The sequence below is a fragment of the Phocoena phocoena genome, chromosome 3 (assembly GCF_963924675.1).
Source record: "Phocoena phocoena chromosome 3, mPhoPho1.1, whole genome shotgun sequence".
NCBI classification, from domain to species: Eukaryota; Metazoa; Chordata; class Mammalia; order Artiodactyla; family Phocoenidae; genus Phocoena; species Phocoena phocoena.
Window position 1 is genome coordinate 52,980,158 of NC_089221.1, and position 24,155 is coordinate 53,004,312.

At 35.4% G+C, this 24,155-nt stretch overlaps 1 protein-coding gene across 2 annotated transcripts in view; it reads left to right on the forward strand.

The window, feature by feature from the left end:
• SREK1 (splicing regulatory glutamic acid and lysine rich protein 1) overlaps window positions 1–24,155 on the forward strand; it is a 50,950-nt gene that overhangs the window by 21,346 nt on the left and 5,449 nt on the right. For both annotated transcript variants that reach the window (XM_065874152.1, XM_065874153.1), the window contains exons 4-10: window positions 2,818–2,982; window positions 3,127–3,305; window positions 4,490–4,620; window positions 5,494–5,608; window positions 10,687–10,806; window positions 11,175–11,555; window positions 15,750–15,845. In XM_065874152.1, coding sequence (XP_065730224.1) covers window positions 2,818–2,982; window positions 3,127–3,305; window positions 4,490–4,620; window positions 5,494–5,608; window positions 10,687–10,806; window positions 11,175–11,555; window positions 15,750–15,845 — 1,187 coding nt within the window. The remainder of the gene's footprint in view (window positions 1–2,817; window positions 2,983–3,126; window positions 3,306–4,489; window positions 4,621–5,493; window positions 5,609–10,686; window positions 10,807–11,174; window positions 11,556–15,749; window positions 15,846–24,155) is intronic.

The following is a 24,155-nucleotide window of genomic DNA, read 5'->3' on the forward strand; positions in this document are numbered from 1 at the left end:
TGAGGTTTCTTTCTATTTAAAAATCACATCTCCAGGGAGGCCAAGGTTTCTATGTCAGAAGGCAAAAGTTTTATATCAGGAGTTAGGTCATCTTTACCCCCTCAGACACTGAAAGGGCAACTTAAGTATTTAGGTCCTTTAGACCAGGGCTAGAAAATAGGCTAATCTAAAGAAGGGTCGTTTTATTGTTATAGTGCAGCCACATTCAGTAGAATTTGTGCTATGATGGAGATGTCTGTATCTCTGCTGTCTAGTGTAGAAGCCACTAGCAACATGTGGCTCTTGAGCACTTGGAATGTGGCTAGTGTGACTGAGGCACTGAATTTTAATTAAAATTCAAATAGCCATATGTGATTGGTGATTACCATGTTAAATGACGCAAGTGTCGAAGAATGGTATAGTGCAAAGAAGAGAGAGAGAGACAGGAAAAGTTTCTAAAAACAGGACTGAATGATCTTTAAATTTGAGAAACAAAGGAGTTGGATTAGATGATTTGGAAAGGCCCATTAGAGATCTATAATTGTATGTACCAGTGAAGAAATTTGTAGGTCAAAGGGATTGACAGCTGGGAATACTAGGAAAGGCCTGTTTTAAATCCATGCAAAACTGAGAAATAATAAGACTCATATTTGTGATTTAGCTTAATTGTATATAATAATTCTCTTGCACAGTAGAAAAAAATTTAAGGTATGACCCTCAATCATCTGTGAATGTTAGACTATCAAAGACATGGTAGGGGAAAAAGGAGTGTGATTAGACGCAACATGTGGAGGGAGGCTAGGCCATTCACCTGTTTTGAACTAAGGTATTTTCTACAACATTATGGTAACTTGAAATGGTGACAGCAAAAAATATAAGATCTGTTAGTAGAAAGATACCACAGATTGTAATAAATACTATGAAGGAAAAAAACCAGAGTGGTGTAGTAGAGAGTAAATGAGGCTGTATGTAAGGTGAGGGAAAGCCTCCTGGAGAGGGTGATTGACCTGGCGGTTGAAGGATTCAGCCAGCAGAAGCTAGGGGAAGAGCTTTCTAGGGCCGAAGGAATGCCAAGTGAGAAACCCTAAAGTGAGAAAAACTTGTGTGTTCCAGGTGCAGAATGGTTGTGAAGGCAGGGTGGCGGGGTGGGGTGCAGCAGGGTAGTAGGTGTTTTGAGATTGGAGGGAAAGATAGGGCACTGATGGTGTAGGGCTATTTAGGCCACAGAAGGAAGTTTGAATTTTATTGTAAAGGGTTTTAAGCGGAGGTAAAACTTGATTTGACATGTTTTGAAACGATCACACATGGGTTGCTATGGTAAGCATAAGTGACACTCTTTCATAAACTAGTATTTTCACCATTAGGAAGTGTTATTAACATTTGTTAAATTTTAGTAGCTTTGCAACAATATAACAATATATAGTCAGTTTACTTATTTGACTTAAATTGCAAAAGTGGAAATGAAAGTTGCAGGTTATTTTTTCCTTGAAAAGTCTTGTGAATTCTGCAAAATTTTTCATTTTCAAATTCTGAGATCTTTTCAAGTTTAAATTCACATTAAAAATGTGTTTCTTAATGCTTAAACTAAAAACTGATTTTAGTAATGTTATGAAAGATCATTCAAAGGTTTTTATCTTTTTCCTACCATAGTATAAGTAAGGGTTTAATATTTTAGGTTTCTTTTCTTAGGTAAACTTTGTCCCTGTTTTAATTTTAGTCTGTGCATGCTGGTACCCTGGTTTTACCATGTGTTAGCTGAGTATATTTGGGAAAATTATTTTCTGTAAGACTTTGTCTTTATCTGTGAAATTGGTGTAATAGTAATATCTATCTCTTAGGGCTGTTCTGAGAATTGAGTTAATAACCTAGCAAGAATAAGGTGCTTTGATTATTGTTAAGTATTAGGAATTCACAGTGTTGTTGAATGCCCGAGGTACAGTTGATTCTCATTATTTGTGAATTCTGTATTGTGAATTCACATACTAGCTAAAATTTATTTGAAATCTCAAAATCAGTACTTGTGGTGCTTTTGTGGTTATTCAACACAAATAGAATGAGGAGAAAATTGAGTTGCTTGATAAGTTCATTCCCAGATGAGTTCAAACAGAGCAACGCTCTGCCTTCTTATTTCAGCTCTAATGGTGTAAATAACTTTTTTGTGTGTGGTGTGTCGAGTGTCATGTTTTTTGCATTTTTGTGCTTTATGTTGGTCGTTTTGCTCTTTAAATTGGCCCCCAGCATAGTGCTAAAGTTCTGTCTAGTATTCCTAAGTGTTGGAAGCCTGTGATGTACCTTACAGAGAAAATTCTTATGTAAGATAAGGTTCATTCAGGCATGAGTTGATCATGCTGCTGGTCATGAGTTTAATGTTAATGAATCAATAATATATACTAGCTAAGGTATTTTTAAACAGAAGCACACATAAAACAAGGTCATATATTTATCACTTGATGAAAGTGATAAAGAGGCTCATAGGAACCTAGCCCTGTGTTTTTTCCCTAGGAGCGGCGATTTCAGTATTTAATAATTCAGTCTTCATGGCAAACTTTATTGGACATAAGTACTACAGATAATGAGAATGGACTGTTTGTTTTTAGTGTCAAGGTTAGAAGTAATTAAAATACCCAGATAGTTAAGAAATATGTTGTATTTCTAATTACATTGAAAACTACTGTGACCTTACTCTGAATAATTCAGATACATACCTGGCTTAAATTAGGAGTCCCTAGTCTCTTCCCATTCTTACTGAGTTGATCAATATTCTTCAAGATTAGAGAATGGTAATTTTTGACACTAATAGAAAATATCTGCTCTGTTTTTTTTTTAATTTTTTTATAGCTGGGTGTTTCCCTTAGCAGTTTGGGAGCTATACCAGCAGCAGCACTAGACCCCAATATTGCAACACTTGGAGAGATACCACAGCCACCACTTATGGGAAATGTGGATCCTTCCAAAATTGATGAAATTAGGAGAACAGTCTATGTTGGCAATTTGAATTCCCAGGTAACTAATATAAGAAGAAATTGAGTGGTGGGACCTCTTATTCCTTTCCCTTTATTAAAAATCATATCAATTGATAAAGTAGTATTTACCTGAATTTTTTTAAAGAAGAATATACTTTATTAAAGTGTTACTTTGTTTCTTCAGACAACAACAGCTGATCAGCTACTTGAATTTTTTAAACAAGTTGGAGAAGTGAAGTTTGTGCGGATGGCAGGTGATGAGACTCAGCCGACTCGGTTTGCTTTTGTGGAATTTGCAGACCAAAATTCTGTACCAAGGGCCCTTGCTTTTAATGGAGTTATGTTTGGAGACAGGCCACTGAAGTAAGAAACACTAAACAAAGAAATTTTAATGATTTTGAAAAAATTTTGTGGTTTTGATGTAATGCAGTTTTTTTTTTCTTTTTAATAGTAATTGGCAATTTGTGGAAAGGAAGACTTTGTGTTAAGTATAAATGAAACACATGAGATATTTACCATTTTAGCCTTTAAATTAAAGTTACATTTGAAGGCATCTTATTTTCTATTTCATAAGGTCTAATTTAAAGTTAACATTTTTATACTGTACATATTGATTGTAGGTCTTTTTCCATAAGCTTTAACAAGTTAGGTTGGTTTTGCATTATTACACTAGACTAATGGGCAGTTTAACATATGGGTAGAACTTACAGTAATATAATAATAAGAATTTTGGTAAATCCAAAATTTCAGGAAGAAAGTACCCAGAAATGTTTTAAATTATACATTTTAAGGTTTGCTCACATCCTTGTTTGCAAAATGAAAAGTTGATGTAGCCTTTCAGGTACTCAAGACCAGAAATTCTATTTCATGCACATTATTGAGGCACCAATTTTATCTGAATTCTGTAGATAATTGCCTTAATTATACAGTTTGATCAGGAGTCTGCTATTAAGGGATAAGAAACTGTTCTTAGTGAATGCTGTGTTTTCACCATGGTGAAGGGAGACACACCAAATTCATTTATGTGCATCAGAGAAACCACTGTTACCCATAAAGGAAGAGTTTTATCAGATTCCTCCCATATTTGAAGCTGTATGACTAGGCCATGGTCCAGGGTGGATTAAAGTGGTGCACATGATATATAGGTTCCCTTTCATCCTCCCAGGGTGCAGAGGTTATCAACAAAATTTTATAATCTTAGAAGTGATTCATTTTAATATTGGTGTCACCATTTTAATTTATTTATAACTCTAAGCTGTGAGAAGACACGGTTGTCCTGGCCTATTTAGGTTGTTAAAGAAGTTAGCTAGTTTTTCTTTTTTTCCCTTGCTTTTTGCCTTTGTTAGCAAGAGATGATGGCAGATGGGAATGAGATAAATCATGGTTTTGAGGTTGGTTTTGGTTATTCTGTATTTAGCTATATTATTCTAAATGTGCTTTTGAGATGTCCTCAGATTTGTAAATATCTGTATCATATAAACAATTAGTTGTTTCATGTTTTGTAAAATATGGTGTGTATTTGTGATATGCTAATATTTTTAATTTAGAATAAATCACTCCAACAATGCAATAGTAAAACCCCCTGAGATGACACCTCAGGCTGCAGCTAAGGAGTTAGAAGAAGTAATGAAGCGAGTGCGAGAGGCTCAGTCCTTTATCTCAGCAGCTATCGAACCAGGTAAGGCCATAGCGTTGTTACATAGGTCATAGTTGAAGATCATAGAATCTTAGAACTGGAAGGAATTTTAGAAATTATCTGTTCAGTCCCTTCATTTTACAAACAAGAAGACTGAAACTCAAGAAAGAGTAAGTGACTTAACTAGTGTTAAAGGTTGAAGAACTATTTAGCACAAATATCTTTTTCCATGATACTGAATTGAGGTACATTAGCTTGAGTTAATCACTTCTTTATATTTTAATAGCAAAATCAGTACGCAGAACTGATTTGCTTAAAGCAAAGTGTAAATATTATTGTGAGGCTAAAGACAAGAATAAATATTTTAAATGTTATGATTAAGCAGATTCACTTTTCCTTCAAAGTTTTAATTTTAAAAATAGAAAAGAGAGCCCATGAGTTAGGAAAACTACAGAGTCTGTTTTAGCATGGTAAAGGAACACCCTTTCAAACTTTTGTGTTGCTAACTAAAATTAGAAATCCAACCTAAAAATGTCTAGATGGTTTTTTACATTTGAGCAAATTTTCTAAATAAGAATTTAAGCTTCAATTCTAGGAAAATAAATGGAAAAAGGATTTAAAATCACTGTCATAGGAATTACAGACATGTTATAATCGTACATTATGGCAGCAACAAAATACTACGAACAGCTGTTTATAATCATCTGGTTTATATGTACTGCTGCAGGGTGGCTGCACTCAACGAGTTTATGCAATGACTTTCTTGGATGTTTCTGAAGGATAATTGCACAGGAGGAGGATGTACAGAGAGTAGGCCCCTTGCACTATATGTGGTACATTCCACTTGTGCCTGATTATTAACTGGGATCTTTAATTGTTCTGAGCTTACACTGCAAAGTGGTTTTTTCCTCCCAGAGTCTGGAAAGAACAATGAAAGAAAAGGCGGTCGATCTCGTTCCCACACTCGTTCAAAATCCAGGTCTAGCTCAAAATCCCGTTCTAGAAGGAAAAGATCACAGTCAAAACACAGGTGAGAATTTCTACTGTCATATTTAAATTTTTTCGGTTTTGTATTTACAGTGGTTAAGATTTTCTGAGTTTTTGTCCAAGTATCAGAGTGTAGAAATTTCACTGGTGTTCACCAGGGAGTATGGTTACCATTAGATACTGCTTTAATTGTAATGCTAAAGAATGAAGTTTTATGTAATTAATATATAATTTCAACTAATTTTTAGTTTTAGAAGTTGGTTTTCTATCTTAAGATGTTCTATTCCTGATTTTTCTAAGAGTAAACTAGTCTCTATACAGAACTGGCAGAAGTTTTTCATTCTTCATAAGGGGAACATCTGATGCTGAAAATATTGCTGAAGTTGTTGCAGCTTTTTTGTTTTTTTCTTCCCCCACTTTCCTCAAGGTCTGGGGAGCACCACCCCAGATCTTGATTTCAAGTAGTTACCCTTCTCCAATACTGTGTGTCAAGTGGGGTACTTTAAGTCTTTGAACTCTTGGTGATAAGAGCCTCAGAGCCTCTTCCACCCACCTTGGGACCTGAAACATAGGAGTAACTTGCAGCTTTAATTGCAACTGTTGTGCTTAAGCTCTATTTCTGTTCTGTTTATCTTATTTTTGAGCGTGGCTTTGTCATTTTGAAGTTCTTTTAAAATCTTTTGTGTTTGGTGCAAAGGGGATCTCAAGATATAAACTTGCAACACCATCTTGATTGGAAGTAACCTAAGAGTCATGTCTAAAATAAGTTTTATTGTCTTCTTTAAGATGTGAAGGGGGCTGTTGCTGAAATGTGAACATGTATGCAGTGGATCCTAATTGCATGTTACATGTGCATACATACGCATACTCTCTAAAGAGAAGAGGCAGAGAAAAGTGTGTGTGCGTGTGAGTGTGCATGTTTGTTGGGAGTATTAGAGAAGGAGGAGGATTTGAGGGGAGGGAAAAAAGGAACCAGTATGCCCTATGTTGAACCTCACCAGCAGGCTCAGTTTAGTCTTGATTTTCTGTGCTAATCAAGGAGATTGAGGTAATGAGATAGGAAAATACGATCTTCTTTTTTTTAATTTATTTTTTATTGAAGTATACTTGAATTACAATGTTGTACAGCAGAGTGACTCAGTTATACATATATATATGTTCTTTTTCATATTCTTTTCCATTATGGTTTATCACAGGATACTGAATGTAGTTCCCTGTGCTATACAGTAGGACCTTGTTGTTTATCCATTCTATGTATACCAGTTTGCATCTGCTAATCCCAAACTCTCACGTCTCCCCTCTCCCATCCCCCTCCCCCTTGGCAACCAGCAGTCTATTCTCTATGTCCCTGATTTTGTTTCTGTTTCATAGATAGGTTCATTTGTATCATATTTTAGATTCCACATGCGATATCATATAGTATTCGTCATCTCTTTCTGACTGACTTCACTTAGTATGATAATCCCTAGTTGCAGATATTCTTAATTAGACTCTAGCAAACTATACTTCAGCTCTCTACTCGTGTATACGTCTCTACTATTACTTGCAGAATTCCTTTTGGAATATGGTTTTAATCTCTATCTCTATCCAAAGCCTTACAGTAAGGCAAATTCATGTCCAAGGGAAGGAAGTTGTTTCATGTACAAGGAATAAGACAGTGTAGCAAAGCCAGAATTGGAGAAGGAAAGTGGTATAGAATCAGTGGTACTAGATTATGGATATTTCTATAGGTCAACAGGGTGGTGAAGGTAAAGGAGATCAAGAAAATACAGAATTGAGCTGAAGAGTAATAACTTTTCTGAGGAAGAAAAAGAGCAATGACTTAAATCTTACTTTGTGTTATAAGAGCCATGCTCCAAATCTAATACCTTAGTGGTTTTCTAAGGCAGAAAAAAAGCAAAATTTGATTATTAACATTTTTTCCTTGATAATTTCTGTGAAGCTTTCTCTGTTGGGACAAATAATTTAACTAAGGTTTTTACTCTTATCGTTTTCAGTATATTGGGATATTTTCCCTTTCCAGGGGTTAGTGGAGGAAGGGTTATTCTGTCTAAAATGAAATTTGTTAATTATTCTTATTCATGGGAGTGATTTCATGGAGGTCTATCTAATTATGTAACGTTAGAAATTAATTGTTCTTGGCTGGCACGCACACCCAAACACGCCCATACACACAGGCACACCTCGTTTTATTTTACTCTGCTTTATTGTGCTTCACAGATATTGTGGTTTTTTAACAAATTGAAAGTTTGTGGCAGCCCTGCATTGTCAGATGACAATTAGCATTTTTTAGCAATAAAGTATTCTTAATTAAGGTATGTACATTGTTTTTTTTTAAGACAAAATGCTGTTGCACACTTAATACACTACAGTATAGAGTAAATATAAATTGTATATGCATTGGGAAGCCAAAAAATTCCTGACTCGCTTTATCGTGATACTCCCTTTTTTGCGGTGGTCTGGAACCAAACCCACGATAACTCTGAGGTATGCCTGTATGTCTTTTTTGTCAGCATATACTGTTTTTATACATGATGTATATAAACACAAGAAGCCTTTACTAAGGTCATAAAGAAATAAAAAAGAGGATGAGTTTTGTTGAAAAGAAAAGAAATTCCTCACCCAAAAACATTTGACTTATGGAACTCCCTCCCCCTCTCCACCGGTAGGGGATGGCAAGCATTTTTCGGTTTCCCCTCCTCTTCTAGTGGGATTGGATACCCTCAGCTCTGGCTCTGACCCACTAGACCTAGCAGGAGTGTGGGTTGCAGGAGCCCTTGTTCTTGAAGCCCCACCTTCTTAGTGTTCTGATACTTCTAGAACTTTCCCCTGACTCTTTCCCTGTTCCTTCTTCTTTCTGTAGGAGGGAGGAAATAGTTACTTGTTACTATGACCTTGGCTAGAACTGGGAAGATGTGTTTCCACTCTGTCCAAATGTTTATATGTGTTTTTTTCATAGGGACAGTGTTAGAAAAGGTGGGTAGTAGTACTCTATTATATTTTAAAGTTAAGTAACCTTTACAGACCAGCATAGGAACTATAAGACATTTTATAATATTTTAATGGGAAACAGCTGACTTACAAATGAACTTTGATGCAACATAATGGTAAGTTGCTCTTTATTTACAATTTAACTTATAAATGCAATTTTGTACATCATGTTAAAATGACAGCTGCTAATGATAGCTCAAATCTTTATCTTTGGTTGGATTAGATTTGCTCTTGACTTGAAGCTTTTAGCTTTCCTAATAGAAAACTTGTAGGCAACTAGTGGGTGAGACAGACATGAAGTATTTAATGTCAAAATTGAAATACAATAATTACTCTTGAGCAGTGACTTTCAAACTCTGAGGACCCACAGGATAAGGTGGGAAGCCAAGTGGTCAGTGCTTTTTTATTATTAACTTTTATTTGTTATGGCTATGGTTAATTTTCTTAAAGGAGTTTATTTAATTAAGATTGGAAAGTGCTGTTTGAAGCAAACAAAATTATTATTTTTTTTTTTAGCAAGGTTAACTAGAAAAGAAATCTTAAGACTTATTAAGTACATAGAAGCAAAGGCCCTTTAAAACATTATCACCCTCATGTGGATGTCTGTAAATGGACTAAAAATGTTATAAGTTTTTAAGTTTTCCCCTGATAGCTACTACTTGACCCTTGTGTCTCTTAGGTTATTAGTGATAAAGGTTTCAACAAACTACGAATTATCTTCGTATATTAAAAATGAGGTATGAAGATAAGTGTATAATAGATGAGTGGTTCAGTTGAAAATTAGCTGTTGGAAAACAGATTTTAACTAACTGAAAAATGTGTTTTAAGAACAAGATCATTACTTAATTGAGGATTGTCTGGAGACTTCTGGTTTCATGGCATAGCACAAGCATTTATATGTATTTTATAGATATTTGTTTTAACTTAATTCATGAAGATATTACTATCAAGATGAGTTTTAATTATGTAAGGCATACTTGTAGATGTTCATTTGACCCCTTGGAATAAATAGAGATACAATTTAAAGTTTTCATTTATGTTAATTGTTAATAATGATGATGATGCAGATATTGAGATAGGATTTTTAATCATTTACTCTGCACTCAAAGCTGTTGGGCAGTTTTCCATATATCATCTGTTTTAATTCTCATGACAGTTCTAGGAGGTATAGGTATGATTCTTACTCCACTTTTTAGATGAAGAAACTCAGGCTTAGAGAGGTTGAGTGATTAGCCAGAGTTCTCACAGCTATTGTGTGGCAGAACTGAGAGTCAGAGCCAGATTGTTTAACTGCGAAGCCGGTGAGTCTCATCACTTTGTTGTTTAAGTTGTATGCCTTCAATTTGGTTACATTTAAGTAAATAGTTCCTAGGATACCTCATTATGAAAAATGTCACATTATATAAGCTATTATTTCAGTTGGGAAAGGAGCCTAGAGAATTTCAGAATTTAAAAAAACAGTTATTTTTCCTCCAAGAATGCCAGTAATAAAGGTTTCTTTTAATAGCTTTGTTTAGGTAATAAAATCAAGGCTTTGCAAATTCAACATTTGATTATATTTAGCTTTAACTCACGAGTAAGATGTTTGGTTTCCTGTCACACTAGCACCATCATTAGTACTGTGCTTCCCTATGCATTCTTCTTAGTATGTGTTATGACAAATAGCACACAGTCATTTATAGAAACCATTGAACCATATAACCACTACTCCCTGTCAAAGATAAGTTATAGCCACAAGCAGGAATATTACATGCAAGTCAAGAGTTAAAGACAATTTTTGGTATGAAAATTTGGACCATGGGAGAAGTTGTCTGTTCTAATTGAGCCATGTAATATTTAGCAAAAGAAAGCCACACCTGAAACTGTCAACTTAAGTCTGACATAGGAAATAAATTCTTTTTCTGTTTCTGTCTTTGTGTTCTGGACAATGAAATGTCTGGTGAAGTTTTCAATAAATAAATTTATGTCAGATAATCTAATTTTGAAGCATTATGTAATAAAGAATTTAAAAATATTGATAAATACTGTCAGGATTGGTTTTTAAATTCTCTTATTTGAAAGATCTTAAATATTTATAAATTGAAATTCTAAGAATAAGTTTTGATATTCTAACAATTTGTTTTTCTTTAGGAGTAGATCCCATAATAGATCACGTTCAAGACAAAAAGATAGACGTAGATCTAAGAGCCCTCATAAAAAACGCTCTAAATCAAGGGAGAGGCGGAAGTCAAGGAGTCGTTCGCGTTCACGGTGAGTTTTTTGGAAATTAAGGGTAGTTTTCTCATGACCTCATATGTTAAAAATCTGTTGTTTAAATTTTTAATGAAAGAAATTAAACTTTTTTCTGATTGTTTCAGTAATGATTTAATATCGATTGTCATTGATTTGAATCTGATGGTTAGTATGACTCATGTGATTTCCAGACTAAATTCAGCCTGATAATTGTTTCATTTAGCAGCTTCATGTACACATAAATTATTTAGAAATTTATATGTAATGTCTTACAGCTATTATACATTGTTTTGTGTTGATAATTGTTGAGGAAAGAGAATGAGGTCCTTGTTGGGGAGTAGAATTATTTTAGTTGTGAATTTATTTATTTACTTTTGTTTTTAAAGGGACAAAAGGAAAGACAACCGAGAAAAAATCAAGGAAAAGGAAAGAGTGAAAGAAAAAGATAGAGAAAAGGAAAGGGAAAAAGAGAGAGACAGGGAAAAGGAACGTGAAAAAGAAAAGGAACGGGGTAAAAACAAAGATAAAGACCGGGATAAAGAACGGGAAAAGGACCGAGATAAAGACAAGGAGAAGGACAGAGAGAGAGAGCGGGAAAAAGAGCATGAAAAGGAACGAGACAAAGAGAAGGAGAAGGAACAGGACAAAGAAAAGGAACGAGAAAAGGACAGATCCAAAGAGATAGATGAGAAAAGAAAGAAGGATAAAAAGTCCAGAACACCACCCAGAAGTTACAATGCATCAAGAAGATCTCGTAGTTCCAGCAGGTTTGATAATGCTTAAAGTTTTTACCAAAGGGCTTACTGATGACAAATGAAAACATAAATTTTAACTGGGGGGAAAAGATAATTGTGCACAAGTGGAATCAGTACAATAGTATCAGAACATTTCCCTCTGATAGCAGAGTAAACATTTCTCTAGCAGAGGGATTGCTACAGTATTGAATCTATGAGGAGGAAGAGAGAATATTGGCCAGAATTACTTGAAAAGTTAACTGTCCTTTGTAATCCACTATTTTAACCTGGCAGTGGTGTCAGTGGCTGCTGTTGCTGCTGCTTATTATTTTCTTGGAGGGTGGGATCGCAGGGGAAGTTTTTTGTTTTTTTTATGTAGAGAAATTGACTTCTTAGGCGTCTATATTTCTTTGGAATGATGTGGTAAATTTTAATATATAAAATTATTTCTAAAGTTACAGTATTAGTCCTTTTCGTCATCTAAGTTCATTTTTACTGCTCTACTTTGTTGAATACATGACGTTTAAATTTTGGTTTTCATTTATTAATTTGTTAAGGATTTGCTTTTTTCTTAGGACTGTTTATTAATAGGTACACTGCCACCAGGTGGCAGCAGGTTGCCATAGTAACATCAGCAAAATGAGGACCTTCCTTAATTCAAGATTATCTCAATCTACATCCGTTGCTCCAGATGATATTGTGACTATAAATAAATGGAAGTTCCTAAGTTGTGTTAAACTATATCTTAAAAATACTTTAAAAATATATTTTTGCAAGTTTTAAAGATATTTTAAAATGGTTTTTCATAGAACATAATTTCTGAGACAATGGACTATATATTTCCTAAATTTTTTAACTTTGTGTTTTAACAGCTTATTCTTAATACTAGTCTTTGGCTAGTTAATAGAAGATAATTGCAAGCATTTATTGAGTGCTTTACCATATGCCAGGTTTTATGTCTCAGCAGAGTTTTTCATGACTGATCTTATTTAATCTTCACAGTAAGCCTGTGAGAAGACTGTTATCTTGGTTTTAAAACATGAGGAAACCAAACCAGAGGAAATTTTCCATCTGCTCTGCACTTTAGTTAGAAGTATGGTAGTATAGTAGCTCTTCTCCTCTCTTTAGAGATTAATTGAGGACTTTAACCAGTACTTGGTACTGGCTTTAAAAAAATGCGTCAGAAGGGGCTTCCCGACATATGGGAACATATGTATATGTATAGCTGATTCACTTTGTTGTAAAGCAGAAGCTAACACACCATTGTAAAGCAATTATACCCCAATAAAGATGTTAAAAAAAAAAAAAAAAAAAGAAGGGGCTTCCCTGGTGGCGCAGTGGTTGAGAGTCCACCTGCCGATGCAGGGGATGCTGGTTTGTGCCCCGGTCCAGGAAGATCCCACATGCCGCAGAGTGGCTGGGCCCGTGAGCCGTGGCCGCTGAGCCTGTGCGTCCGGAGCCTGTGCTCTGCAACGGGAGAGGCCCACGTACTGCAAAAAAAAAAAAAAAAAAAAAGCGTCAGAAGTATATAGTTGAAAGCAACAGTATATGTTAAAATGTGACTTCAAATCGGTAGGTCATTGCCATATTTCAGCACATTGAACCAAAACCTGAAGAAATTAACTCATTTGCTGTGGGTATCAGTTGAGCCTTGCAGACTGCATCTTTATTGCAGTTATTTTATTGGTTGTGTTTCACACATTCCTTTGTGTTTGTGTGATCGTTTAGATATTGCCCTTCACAACACCAAATAATATTTCGATTCCTTTTTAAAAAATTAATTTTTATTTTTTGCTGCTTTGGTTCTCCATTGCTACACGTGGGCTTTCTCTAATTGTGGATAGTGGGGGCTACTCTTCGTTGCGGTGCGTGGACTTCTCATTGCGGTGGCTTCTTTTGTTGCAGAGTATGGGCTGTAGGTGAGCGGGCTTCAGTAGTTTTGGCACCACGGGCTTTAGTAGTTGTGGCATGTGGGCTCTAGAGTGCAGGCTCAGTAGTTGTGGCATGTAGGCGTAGTTGCCCTGTGGCATCTCTCCGGACCAGGGATTGAACCTGTGTCCCCTGCATTGGCGGGCGGATTCTTAACCGCTGCGCCACCAGGGAAGTCCCCTCGATTCCTTTTAAATTCAGTTGAATTTACTTTTTCTGATGACTTTGAAATGTTTATAATTTTTTCATGGGTCATTTTAAGTCACTTGATATTTAAGAAAGTGTAGATGTTCACATTCAGTTCTTAGGTCTTAGATAACCTCTGGGGCCTGGAGAATAAATGTTGACTAATGTTAGTTCCTAAAGGTTCAGCAGTTTGGAATGTTTTATGCTTTCAGAAGAGCTTGCTGAAGAGTTACCATTTCTTATCTTTTAGCACTTTTCTTCCTTTAAGGTGCTCTGATTTGTTTAGTGAATGGGAAACCTTAACTGCCCAGAATAATAGTCTACTTAATGTTTTTATTTCCAACATTGTCTTCTGAGCTACATTTTTAAGGAAAAATTTTGATATTTAAAAACTTTTAATGCTTGGAATTAAAATTAATAAGGATGAGACCATCAAAGGGAAGGAGAACATATTTACTGAGCACCTGCTGTGCCCCAGACACTAGGCTTGGTATTTCACAGGTATTATCCTGATCCTTAAAACTACAAGGCTCGAGTTATTATCTCCACTTTTCAATTGGAAAAACTGAGACTCAGATAAAGTAATATGACCCCAGTCGTGCAGTTGGTAAGATGTGGGACTGAAATTTAAATGTAAGCCTAATCAACTCCAGTTCTGCATACTAGAGCTGACAGCTTCTTTCTCGACTAACTGACATTCTAGCTTCCTGTCTGTCCAGCCTTAGCTCTCATTATCACTAACTGGTAATTATTAGATGTCCATCTGTACATAGTGCTTCCTGAACATACAGGTAAAGAGTTACACTGTTGAAGATGGAGCCATTTTGTGTAAACTTAAAGTCTGGAATACACTGATATTCTCATGCTATGAAAAAAGTACTTCTGGTTCTTGTGTGGGGTAGGGAGGTGCTGTTACAGAATGGCATTGATTAAATGGAATAACATCATCTAATTTCCATATTAGGAAGTATAATTTTGGGGTGACTTGGAAATAAAATTGGGTAAAGGAGGAGAGAACCTTAGGTAGAGTTGGAATTGATTTATTTGTGTTCTCAAAGTTCTTGAGCTCTTTTGGTAGTAACATCTACTGTGTATACCACATATGAGCATTGTCTAGTTTTTTATTTTACAGATGAAAAATGTACACAGAATGTTTCATTAGCCTAGAATCAGCTTACTGAGGTGATAAGGAGAACTTGAATTCTAGAGGATTTGGTTGTTTCAGCTATGTGGCCACTAATTATCAGAGCTTCTTGTGAGATAGGTCATTGGCTACATTAATCATTTAATAAATGTACCCTTATACCTCGTCACCTGAATAATAGACATCTTGAAATTCATTGTTTCTAAGTTGACCGCCCTTACAAATGAAGTAGTTTATTAGAGTATGCGTCATTTGGTAATGTGTTAAGCAAAATAGGTTTTAATAATAATAAAACTGTTAATCTATTTAATAATTATTTTTGACTTCATCATATTTAAATCCCAGGTTGTAAGTAATTTCCTTACATCTAAGCAACTTGTGCGCTCAATTTTAAATGAATAGAACAACAATAATGAAATGGTAGGTTAAGGGGGTAAAAGCAATTTCTCTGTCAAATGAATTAATGTTTAGAGACATTCTACATACTTGGGTTTTAAAAGTTCACATTTTGCAAGCCCATTTACCTTTCAGTTCTTGAAAAGGGCCTGTTACCTTGTTAAAAAATAATCCACAGTGGGGCAGCAAGGAGCTAGATGCATGACAAAGGATCTGATAAGCAACACATGCTTTAGGTGCTGAGGAAGAACATGTTTGACTTGAGAGAGAATGTGAAAGAAACATCCATTACTATTTTTTCTATTCAAGAAATCAGGTGAAAAGGAGGTCGTCTACCCTTTCTGATATGAAATCTTAGAAGATGTTTTCATTGGTCTGTAAAATTTACAGTTCATAATTTGACCTGTACTAGAATTAGATAACAGACCATTTTCATGAAAGACATTAGTTTAAACTGGCCTGCAAAGAATACTATTCACTTGAGAGCATTAAGGACCCTTTTGATTTTGTGTATTTGTATTATCTTTTATTTAAATTACTGTTTTTTAAAATGACATATTTTTGACTTCCAGGGAAAGGCGTAGGAGGAGGAGCAGGAGTTCTTCCAGATCACCAAGGACATCAAAAACCATAAAACGGAAATCTTCTAGATCTCCATCCCCTAGGAGGTAGGTTGAAAGCATGTGCTAAAACTGAGGAGGAAGCAGGGGGAAAATTTTCTCTTTTCAGTCTATTTTTTTTAACTTTATATTTTGAATGAGTAATATGTAACGTCTTTACGTGGTTTAGAAATCCAGAGAGTATAAAAAGTTATATAATGATAAGTCTTAACTTCCAACTTCCACCCAGGTGTCCATCTACCCTGTTCCCACAAGTAATGACTTTATTAGTTTTTTTGGTATATCCTTCCAGTTTTGCATATAGGTACAGATGAAAATATATAATTTTTATTTTCATCTTCTACAAAAGGTAAAACAAAATATACATGGTTGTACAATTTGCTTTTGTCACTTAACTACCAGGAGAACTTTCTGTATTTATCAGAAAGTACTGCTTCATTCCTTTTTACAACTTCATGAACTTCCATTATCTAGCAGTACCTGGTTTATATAACCAGCCTGCAGTAGAATGGGTTTTCTTCATTTTCTTTTTATAAATTATATAAGTCTGTAATGAACAGCTTTGTACGTACATAATTTTGTAATGTGCAAGTATGCAGAGAAAATTTTCGTAAATGGTATTTATTGTTGGGTCAGAGGGTGAGTGTGTTTGTAGTTTTGAGCAATTTCCTTCCCTATTGTCCTTCATAAAGATAGGCAGCAGCTTGTACTTTAACCAGCTATGTATGAGAATGCCTGTTTCCCTATAGCTACTGCAAATTGTTACCAAAGTTGTGTATTTTTGTCCATCTGATAGATGAGAAGTGGTACCAGTATATAGTAATTTCCATTGCATTTTTCTTAAGAGTGAAGGTGACCATCTCTTCATATATTTGAAGGCCATTTGTATTTCCTTTTCTGTGAGTTGTATACGTTGCCGATTTTTCATGGAGTCTGTTTTTGTGGGGGGTTTTTTTGGTTTATTTTTTCCTATTTCCAGGAGTTCTTTTTGTATTAGGGAGATTATTCTTTAGTGATTTGGTTTCAAGTATCATTCTTACTTTGTCATTTCTTCTTAGAAATTGTTTATGAGACTTGATTTTATAGAGATTTTTGATTTATGTATAGTTTAATTCCTCAAGTTTTTTCTCTTGTGACTTCTACATTATGAGTCTTAAAGGTAAAAAAAATCTTTCCTATTCCAAGGTTATAATAAAATTCCCCCATTGCTTCTTCTTGTACTTTTATGCTTTTAATTTTTGCATTTACGTCTTTGATCCATTAGGAGTTTATCCTTGTTTGCCATATGGTACATTGATTCAATTTCATTTTATCTTTCTAAATGCTTCTTTGTTCTTCCAATATCATTATTAAAAACTCAATTTTCCTAACACTAATTTGATGTATTTCCTTTGTCATATACTAAATTTTTCTGTCTGTGTTGGAGTCTATTTCTGGGGCTTCTCTGCTGTTGGACTGGTTTGACTGATAATTTGTGTACCAGTAGTGCCCCATGCTTTTAATGATTCAGATTGTATAGCATTTTTAAATATTTAGTAAGGCCCGTTCTTCCCCATACTCCTCGTTGCTCTTTTTATGAGCTTTCTTGACCATTCTTGTGTGTTTATTTTTCTGTTTGAACTTGAGTTAGTTGTCTAGGCTCTAGAAATAAAACCTACTGATAATTTGTATTATAGTTGCATTACATTTATTAATTATGGAAATTGATGAATAGATTATTAAAAAATAAAGCTTTACAAAGGTGAGTCTTTCTATCCAGGAACATGGATGGCCTACTTATTCAGGCCATCATCCTTAGTGTTTTTTCATGAATGTTTCAGTGTTTATTTCATACAGGTTTTATGCATTTTCAGTTTATTTTTAGGTATGTTTTACTTCTTTGTTCTTGTAAATGAGGTCTTTTCTTTCATTATGTCATGTAATTGGAGATTGGGTTTGTACATAGGAAGGATATTGATTTCTGTATGTATATATTTTCATCCCACTATCTTACTGATGGGTCCTAAGTTTTCAGTTGGTTTTCTGTGGTTTTCTAGGTATAGAAGAGAAACTTTTAAAAAGCTTTCCCCGGGTAGAAGGAGCATGTTTCCCAGCAGGGCTCTTTTGTTTATTTGTTCGTGGGTTATTATTTTTAGGTGAGAATAAAGGAAGGCATAGGATATTTAGGAGGTAGGCCAATTTTTTTTTTTAATACTTGGCTCGTGAAAGTCAAAACTTTTCTCAGTTGTGAACTCAAAATAGACAAAAAGGTGTATTTATATTTGCAAAGTGTCACTTCCTTCCCCATTCCTTTTACTTTAGTCTGCATCCACCCTCTGTAAGTGATCAATTGTTTATCTTTCCTTGTGTTTCTTTTTGCAAAATTAAGCAGATACATGTCTTTGAATTTCTCCTTTTCTTCACAAAAGACAGCATTCACTATCACTATATACACTGTGTGTGTGTGTGTGTGTGTGTGTGTGTGTGTGTGTGTGTGTGTGTGTATGGTCAGTGACTATACATACCCAGCCCCACTTCCATCCTGAGTTATTTTTTCCTTTTTTAAAATTTTTTTAATTTAATTTAATTTTTTTAAATAGATCTTTATTGGAGTATAATTGCTTCACAATACTGTGTTAGTTTCTGTTGCACAACAAAGCGAATCAGCCATATGCATAAACATGGCCCAATATCCCCTCCCTCTTGAGCCTCCCTCCCATCCTCTCTATCCCATCCCTCTAAGTTATTGAAAAGCACCAAGCCGATCTCCCTTTGCTATGCTGCTGCTTCCCAGCAGCCAACTATTTTACATTCGGTAGTGTATATATGTTGATGCTACTCTCACTTCGCCCCAGCTGTGCCTTCCAACCCCATGTCCTCAAGTCCATTTTCTATGTCTACCTCTTTATTCCTGCCCATCAGTACCATTTTTTTTTTTTAGATTCCGTGTATATATGTTAGCATACGGTATTTGTTTTTTTCTTTCTGACTTACTTCACTCTGTATGACAGACTCTAGGTCTGTTCACCTCACTACAAATAACTCAGTTTCATTTCTTTTTATGGTTGAGTAATATTCCATTGTATATATGCGCCGCATCTTCTTTATCCATTCACCTGTCGATGGACATTTAGGTTGGTTCCATGTCCTGGCTATTGTAAATAGTGCTGCAGTGAACACTGTGGTACATGTGTCTTTTTGAATTATGGTTTTCTCAGGATATCTGCCCAGTAGTGGGATTGCTGGGTCATATGGTAGTTCTATTTTTAGTTTTTTAAGGAACCTCCATACTGTTTTCCATAGTGGTTGTATCAATTTACATTCCCACCAACAGTGCAGGAGGATTCCCTTTTCTCCATACCCTTTCCAGCATTTATTGTTTTTAGATTTTTTGATAACGGCCATTCTGACAGCATGAGGTGATACCTCGTTGTAGTTTTGATTTGCATTTCTTTAGTAATTAGTGATGTTGAGCAGCTTTTCATGTGCCTCTTGGCCATCTGTATGTCTTCCTTGGTGAAATGTCTATTTAGGGCTTCCGCCCATTTTTTAATAAGGTTGTTTATTTTTATGCTATTGAACTCCATGAGCTGTTTGTATATTTTAGAGATTAATCCTTTGTCTGTTGTTTTGTTTGCAAATATTTTCTCCCATTCTGAGGGTTGTCGTCTTTATGGTTTCCTCTGCTGTGCAAAAGCTTTTAAGTTTAATTTAATCCCATTTGTTTATTTCCATTACTCTAGGAGGTGGGTCAAAAAAGATCTTGCTGTGGTTTATGTCAAAGAGTGTTTTTCCTATGTTTTCCTCTAAGAGTTTTAGTGTCTGGTCTTACATTTAAGTCTTTGATCCATTTGGAGTTTATTTTTGTGTATGGTGTTAGGGAGTGTTCTAATTTCATTCTTTTACATGTAGCTGTCCAGTTTTCCCAGCACCACTTACTGAAGAGGCTGTCTTTTCTCCACTGTATATGTTCTTGCCTTCTTTGTCATAAATTACGTGCCCATATGTGTGTGGGTTTATCTATGGGCATTATATCCTGTACCATTGATCTGTATTTCTGTTTTTGCGCCAGTACCATACTGTCTTGATTACTGTGGCTTTGTGGTATAGTTTCAAGTCATGGAGCCTGATTTCTACAACTCTGTTTTTCTTTCTCAACATTGCTTTGGCTGTTTGGGGTCTTTTGTGTTTCCATACGAATTGTGAAATTTTTTGTTCTAGTTCTGTGAAAAATGCCACTGGTAGTTTGATAGGGATTGCATTGAATCTGTAGATTGCTTTGGATAGTACAGTCATTTTCATAGTATTAATTCTTCCAACCCAAGAACATGGTGTATTTCTCCATGTGATTGTCATCTTTGATTTCTTTCACCAGTGTTTTACAGTTTTATGAGTACAAGTCTTTTGCCTCCTTAGGCAGGTTTATTCCTAGGTATTTTTTTGTTGTTGTTGCAATGGTAAATGGGAGTGTTTCTTTAATTTCTCTTTCTGATTTTTCATTGTTGGTGTATAGGAATGCCAGAGATTTCTGTGCATTAATTTTGTATCCTGCAACCTTACCAAATTCATTGATTAGTTCTAGTAGTTTTCTGGGGGCATGTTTAGGATTTTCTATGTATAGTGTCATGTCATCAGCAAACAGTGGCAGTTTTAATTCTTCTTTTCCAATTTGTATTCCTTTTATTTCTTTTTCTTCTCTGATTGCCGTGGCTAGGACTTCCAAAACTATGTCGAATAATAAGAGTAACGAGAGTGTACATCCTTGTCTTGTTCCTGATCTTAGTGGAAATGCTTTCAGTTTTTCACCATTGAGTATGATGCTTGCTGTGGGTTTGTGATAGGTGGCCTTTACTATGTTGAGGTAGGTTCTCTGTATGTCCTTTTTCTGGAGGGTTTTTATCATAAATGGATGTTGAATTTTGTCAATAGCTTTTTCTGCATCTACTGAGATGATCATACGGTTTTTATTCCTTAATTTGCTAATGTGGTATATCATATTGATTGATTCACGTATATTGAAGGATCCTTGCATCCCTGGGATAAATCCCACTTGATCATGGTGTATGATCCTTTTAATGTGTTGCTGGCTTCTGTTTGCTAGTATTTTGTTCAGGTTTTTTGCATGTATGTTCATCAGTGATATTGGTCTATAATTTTATTGTTTTGTGATACCTTTTTCTGGTTTTGGTATCAGGGTGATGATGGCTTTGTAGAATGAATTTGGGAGTGTTTCTCCCTCTGCACTTTTTTGGAAGAGTTTGAGAAGGATCAGTGTTAACTCTTCTCTAAGTGTTTGATAGAATTCGCCTGTGAAGCCATCTGGACCTGGACTTTTGTTGGAAGATTTTTAATTACAGTTTCAATTTCATTACTTGTGATAGGTCTGTTTATATTTTCTAATTTTTCCTGGTTCAGTCTTGGAAAATTGTTCCTTTCCAAGAATTTGTCCTTTTCTTTGTGGTTGTCCATTTCATTGGCATACAGTTGTTTGTAGTAGTCTTTCATAATCCTTTGTATTTCTGCAGCATCATTGTGTTTCTCCTTTTTCATTTCTAATTTCATTGATTTGTGTCCTCTCTTTTTTTCTTGATGAGTATCGCTAAGGGCTTATCAATTTTGTTTATCTTCTCAAAGAACCAGCTTTTAGTTTTATTGATCTTTGCTATTGTTTTCTTCGTTTCTATTTCATTTATTGCTGCACTTTTCTTATGATTTCTTTCCTTCTACTGACTTTGGGTTTTCTTTCTTCTACTTTCTCTAGTTGTTTTAAGTGTAGGGTTAGATTGTTTGAGATTTTTCTTGTTTCTTGAGGTGAGATTGTATTGCTATATACTTCCCTCTTAAAATTGCTTTTGCTGCGTCCCATAGGTTTTGGGTCATCGTGATTTCGTTGTAATTTGTTTCTATGTAGTTTTTGATTTCTTCAGTGATCTCTTGGTTATTTAGTAGCACACTGTTTAGCCTCCATGTATTTGTGTTTTTTACAGTTTTTTTTCCTGTAATTGATTTCCAATCTCATAGCGTTGTGGTCAGAAGAGATGCTTGGTAGGATTTCAGTTTTTTTAAATGTTCTGAGGCTTGATTTGTGAGCCAAAAAGTGATCTATCCTGGAGACTGTTCCATGTGCAATTGAGAAGAAAGTGTATTCTGCCACTTTGGGGTGGAATGTTCTATAAATATCAATTAGATCTATGTGGTTTATTGTGTCATTTAAAGCTTGTGTTTCCTTATTTATTTTCTGTTTGGATGATCTGTCCATTAGTGTAAGTGGGGTGTTAAAGTCCCCTACTGTTATTGTGTTCCTGTCGATTTCTCCTTTCATGGTTGTTAGCATTTGCCTCATGTATTGAGGTGCTCCTCTGTTGGGTGCATAAACATTTATAATTGTTATATCTTCTTCTTGGATTGATCCTTTGATCATTATGTAGTGTCCCTCCTTATCTCTGTAATAATCTTTATTTTAAAGTCTATTTTATCTGATGTGAGTATTGCTACTCCAGCTTTCTTTTGATTTCCATTTGCATGGAATATCTGTTTTCATCCCTTCACTTTCATTCTGTATGTGTCCCTAGGTCTGAAGTATGTCTCTTATAGACAGCATATATACGGGTCTTGTTTTTGCATCCATTCATCCAGTCTGTGTCTTTTGGTTAGGTCATTTAATCCATTTACATTCAAGGTTATAATCGATATGTATGTTCCTTATACTGTTTTCTTAATTGTTTTGGGCTTGTTTTTGTGGGTCTTTTTCTTCTTTTAATGTTTCCCACTTAGAGAAGTTTCTTTAGCATTTGTTGTAAAGCTGGTTTGGTGGTGCTGAATTCTCTTAGCTTTTGCTTGTCTGTAAAGGTTTTAATTTCTCCATCGAATCTGAATGAGATACTTGCTGGGTAGAGTAATCTTGGTTGTAGGTTTTTCTCTTTCATCACTTTAAGCATATCCTGCCACTCCCTTTGGCCTGCACAGTTTCTACTGCAAAATCAGCTGATAACCTTATGGAGATTCCTTTGTATGTTGTTTTTTGTTTTTCCCTTGCTGCTTTTAATATTTTTTCTTTGAATTTAATTTTTGTTAGTTTGAGTAATATGTGTCTTGGTGTGTTTTTCCTAGGGTTTATCCTGTATGGGACTCTCTGTGCTTCCTGGACTTGGGTGACTATTTCCATTCCCATGTTAGGGAAGTTTTCCTTTATAATCTCTTAAAATATTTTCTCAGACCCTTTCTTTTTTTCTTCTTCCTCTGGACGTAATTCAAATGTTGACTATTTCCATTCCCATGTTATGGAAGTTTTCCATTATAATCTCTTAAAATATTTTCTCAGACCCTTTCTTTTTTTCTTCTTCTTCTGGACGTAATTCAAATGTTGATGTGTTTAGTGTTGTCCCAGAGGTCTCTGAGATTGTCTTCACTTCTTTTCATTCTTTTTTCTTTATTTTCCTCCTCAGCAGTTATTTCCACCATTTTGTCTTCCTGCTGTATTCATTCTTCTGCCTCAGTTATTCTGCTATTGATTCCTTCTAGTGTATTTTTCATTTCAGTTACTGTGTTGTTCATCTCTGTTTGTTCTTTAAGTTCTTCTAGGTCTTTGTTAAACAATTTTTGTATTTTCTCAGTCTGTGCCTCCATTCTATTTCCAAGATTCTGGATCATCTCTACTCTCATTACTCTGTATTCTTTTTCAGGTATATTGCCTATTTCCTCTTTATTTATTTTGTCTTGTAGGTTTTTACCTTGCTCCTTCATCTGTGACATATTTTTTTGCCATCTCATTTTTTTTTATGAGTGTGATTGTATTCCTGTCATACTGGTTGTTTGGTGTGAGGCTTCCAACACTCGAATTCGTAGGCTATTGGGTAGAGCTGGGTCTTGGTGCTGAGATGAGGAACCCCATGAGACCTCACTCTGATGAATATTCCCTGGGGTCTGAGATTCTGTTAGTGCAGTGGTTTGGACTCGGAGCTCCCACCACAGGAGCTTTGGCCTGACCCCGGGCTCATGGACCAAGATCCCACAAGCTGCTCGCGGTGCCCAAAAAATAAGAATAAATATAACAAAGTAAAAAGTAAAGTTAGACTAGGAAACTAACAGATATGTTTGGAAGAATATAAAAATACAGATGAATCAACAACTGGAAGGTACATCAGTACCACAATAGTAAAAAAGGAGGAGGAGGGAAAAGAAAAAGAAAAAAAAGACGGGGGAGAGAGGTCTTGGCTGTGGAGGGTGGGGCCTAAGCAAAGGCGAGGTTTGGGTGGTGGACGGGGCCAATGCTCAGGACCCCCAGGGCTGGAAGAGGCCCTGGGAGCTGTGGGGAGCTGGCTTTTAGGCCCAAGGAACAGAAGGGGCCAAGGAGTGCCCCCCACCCCTGGTCTCAGAGGG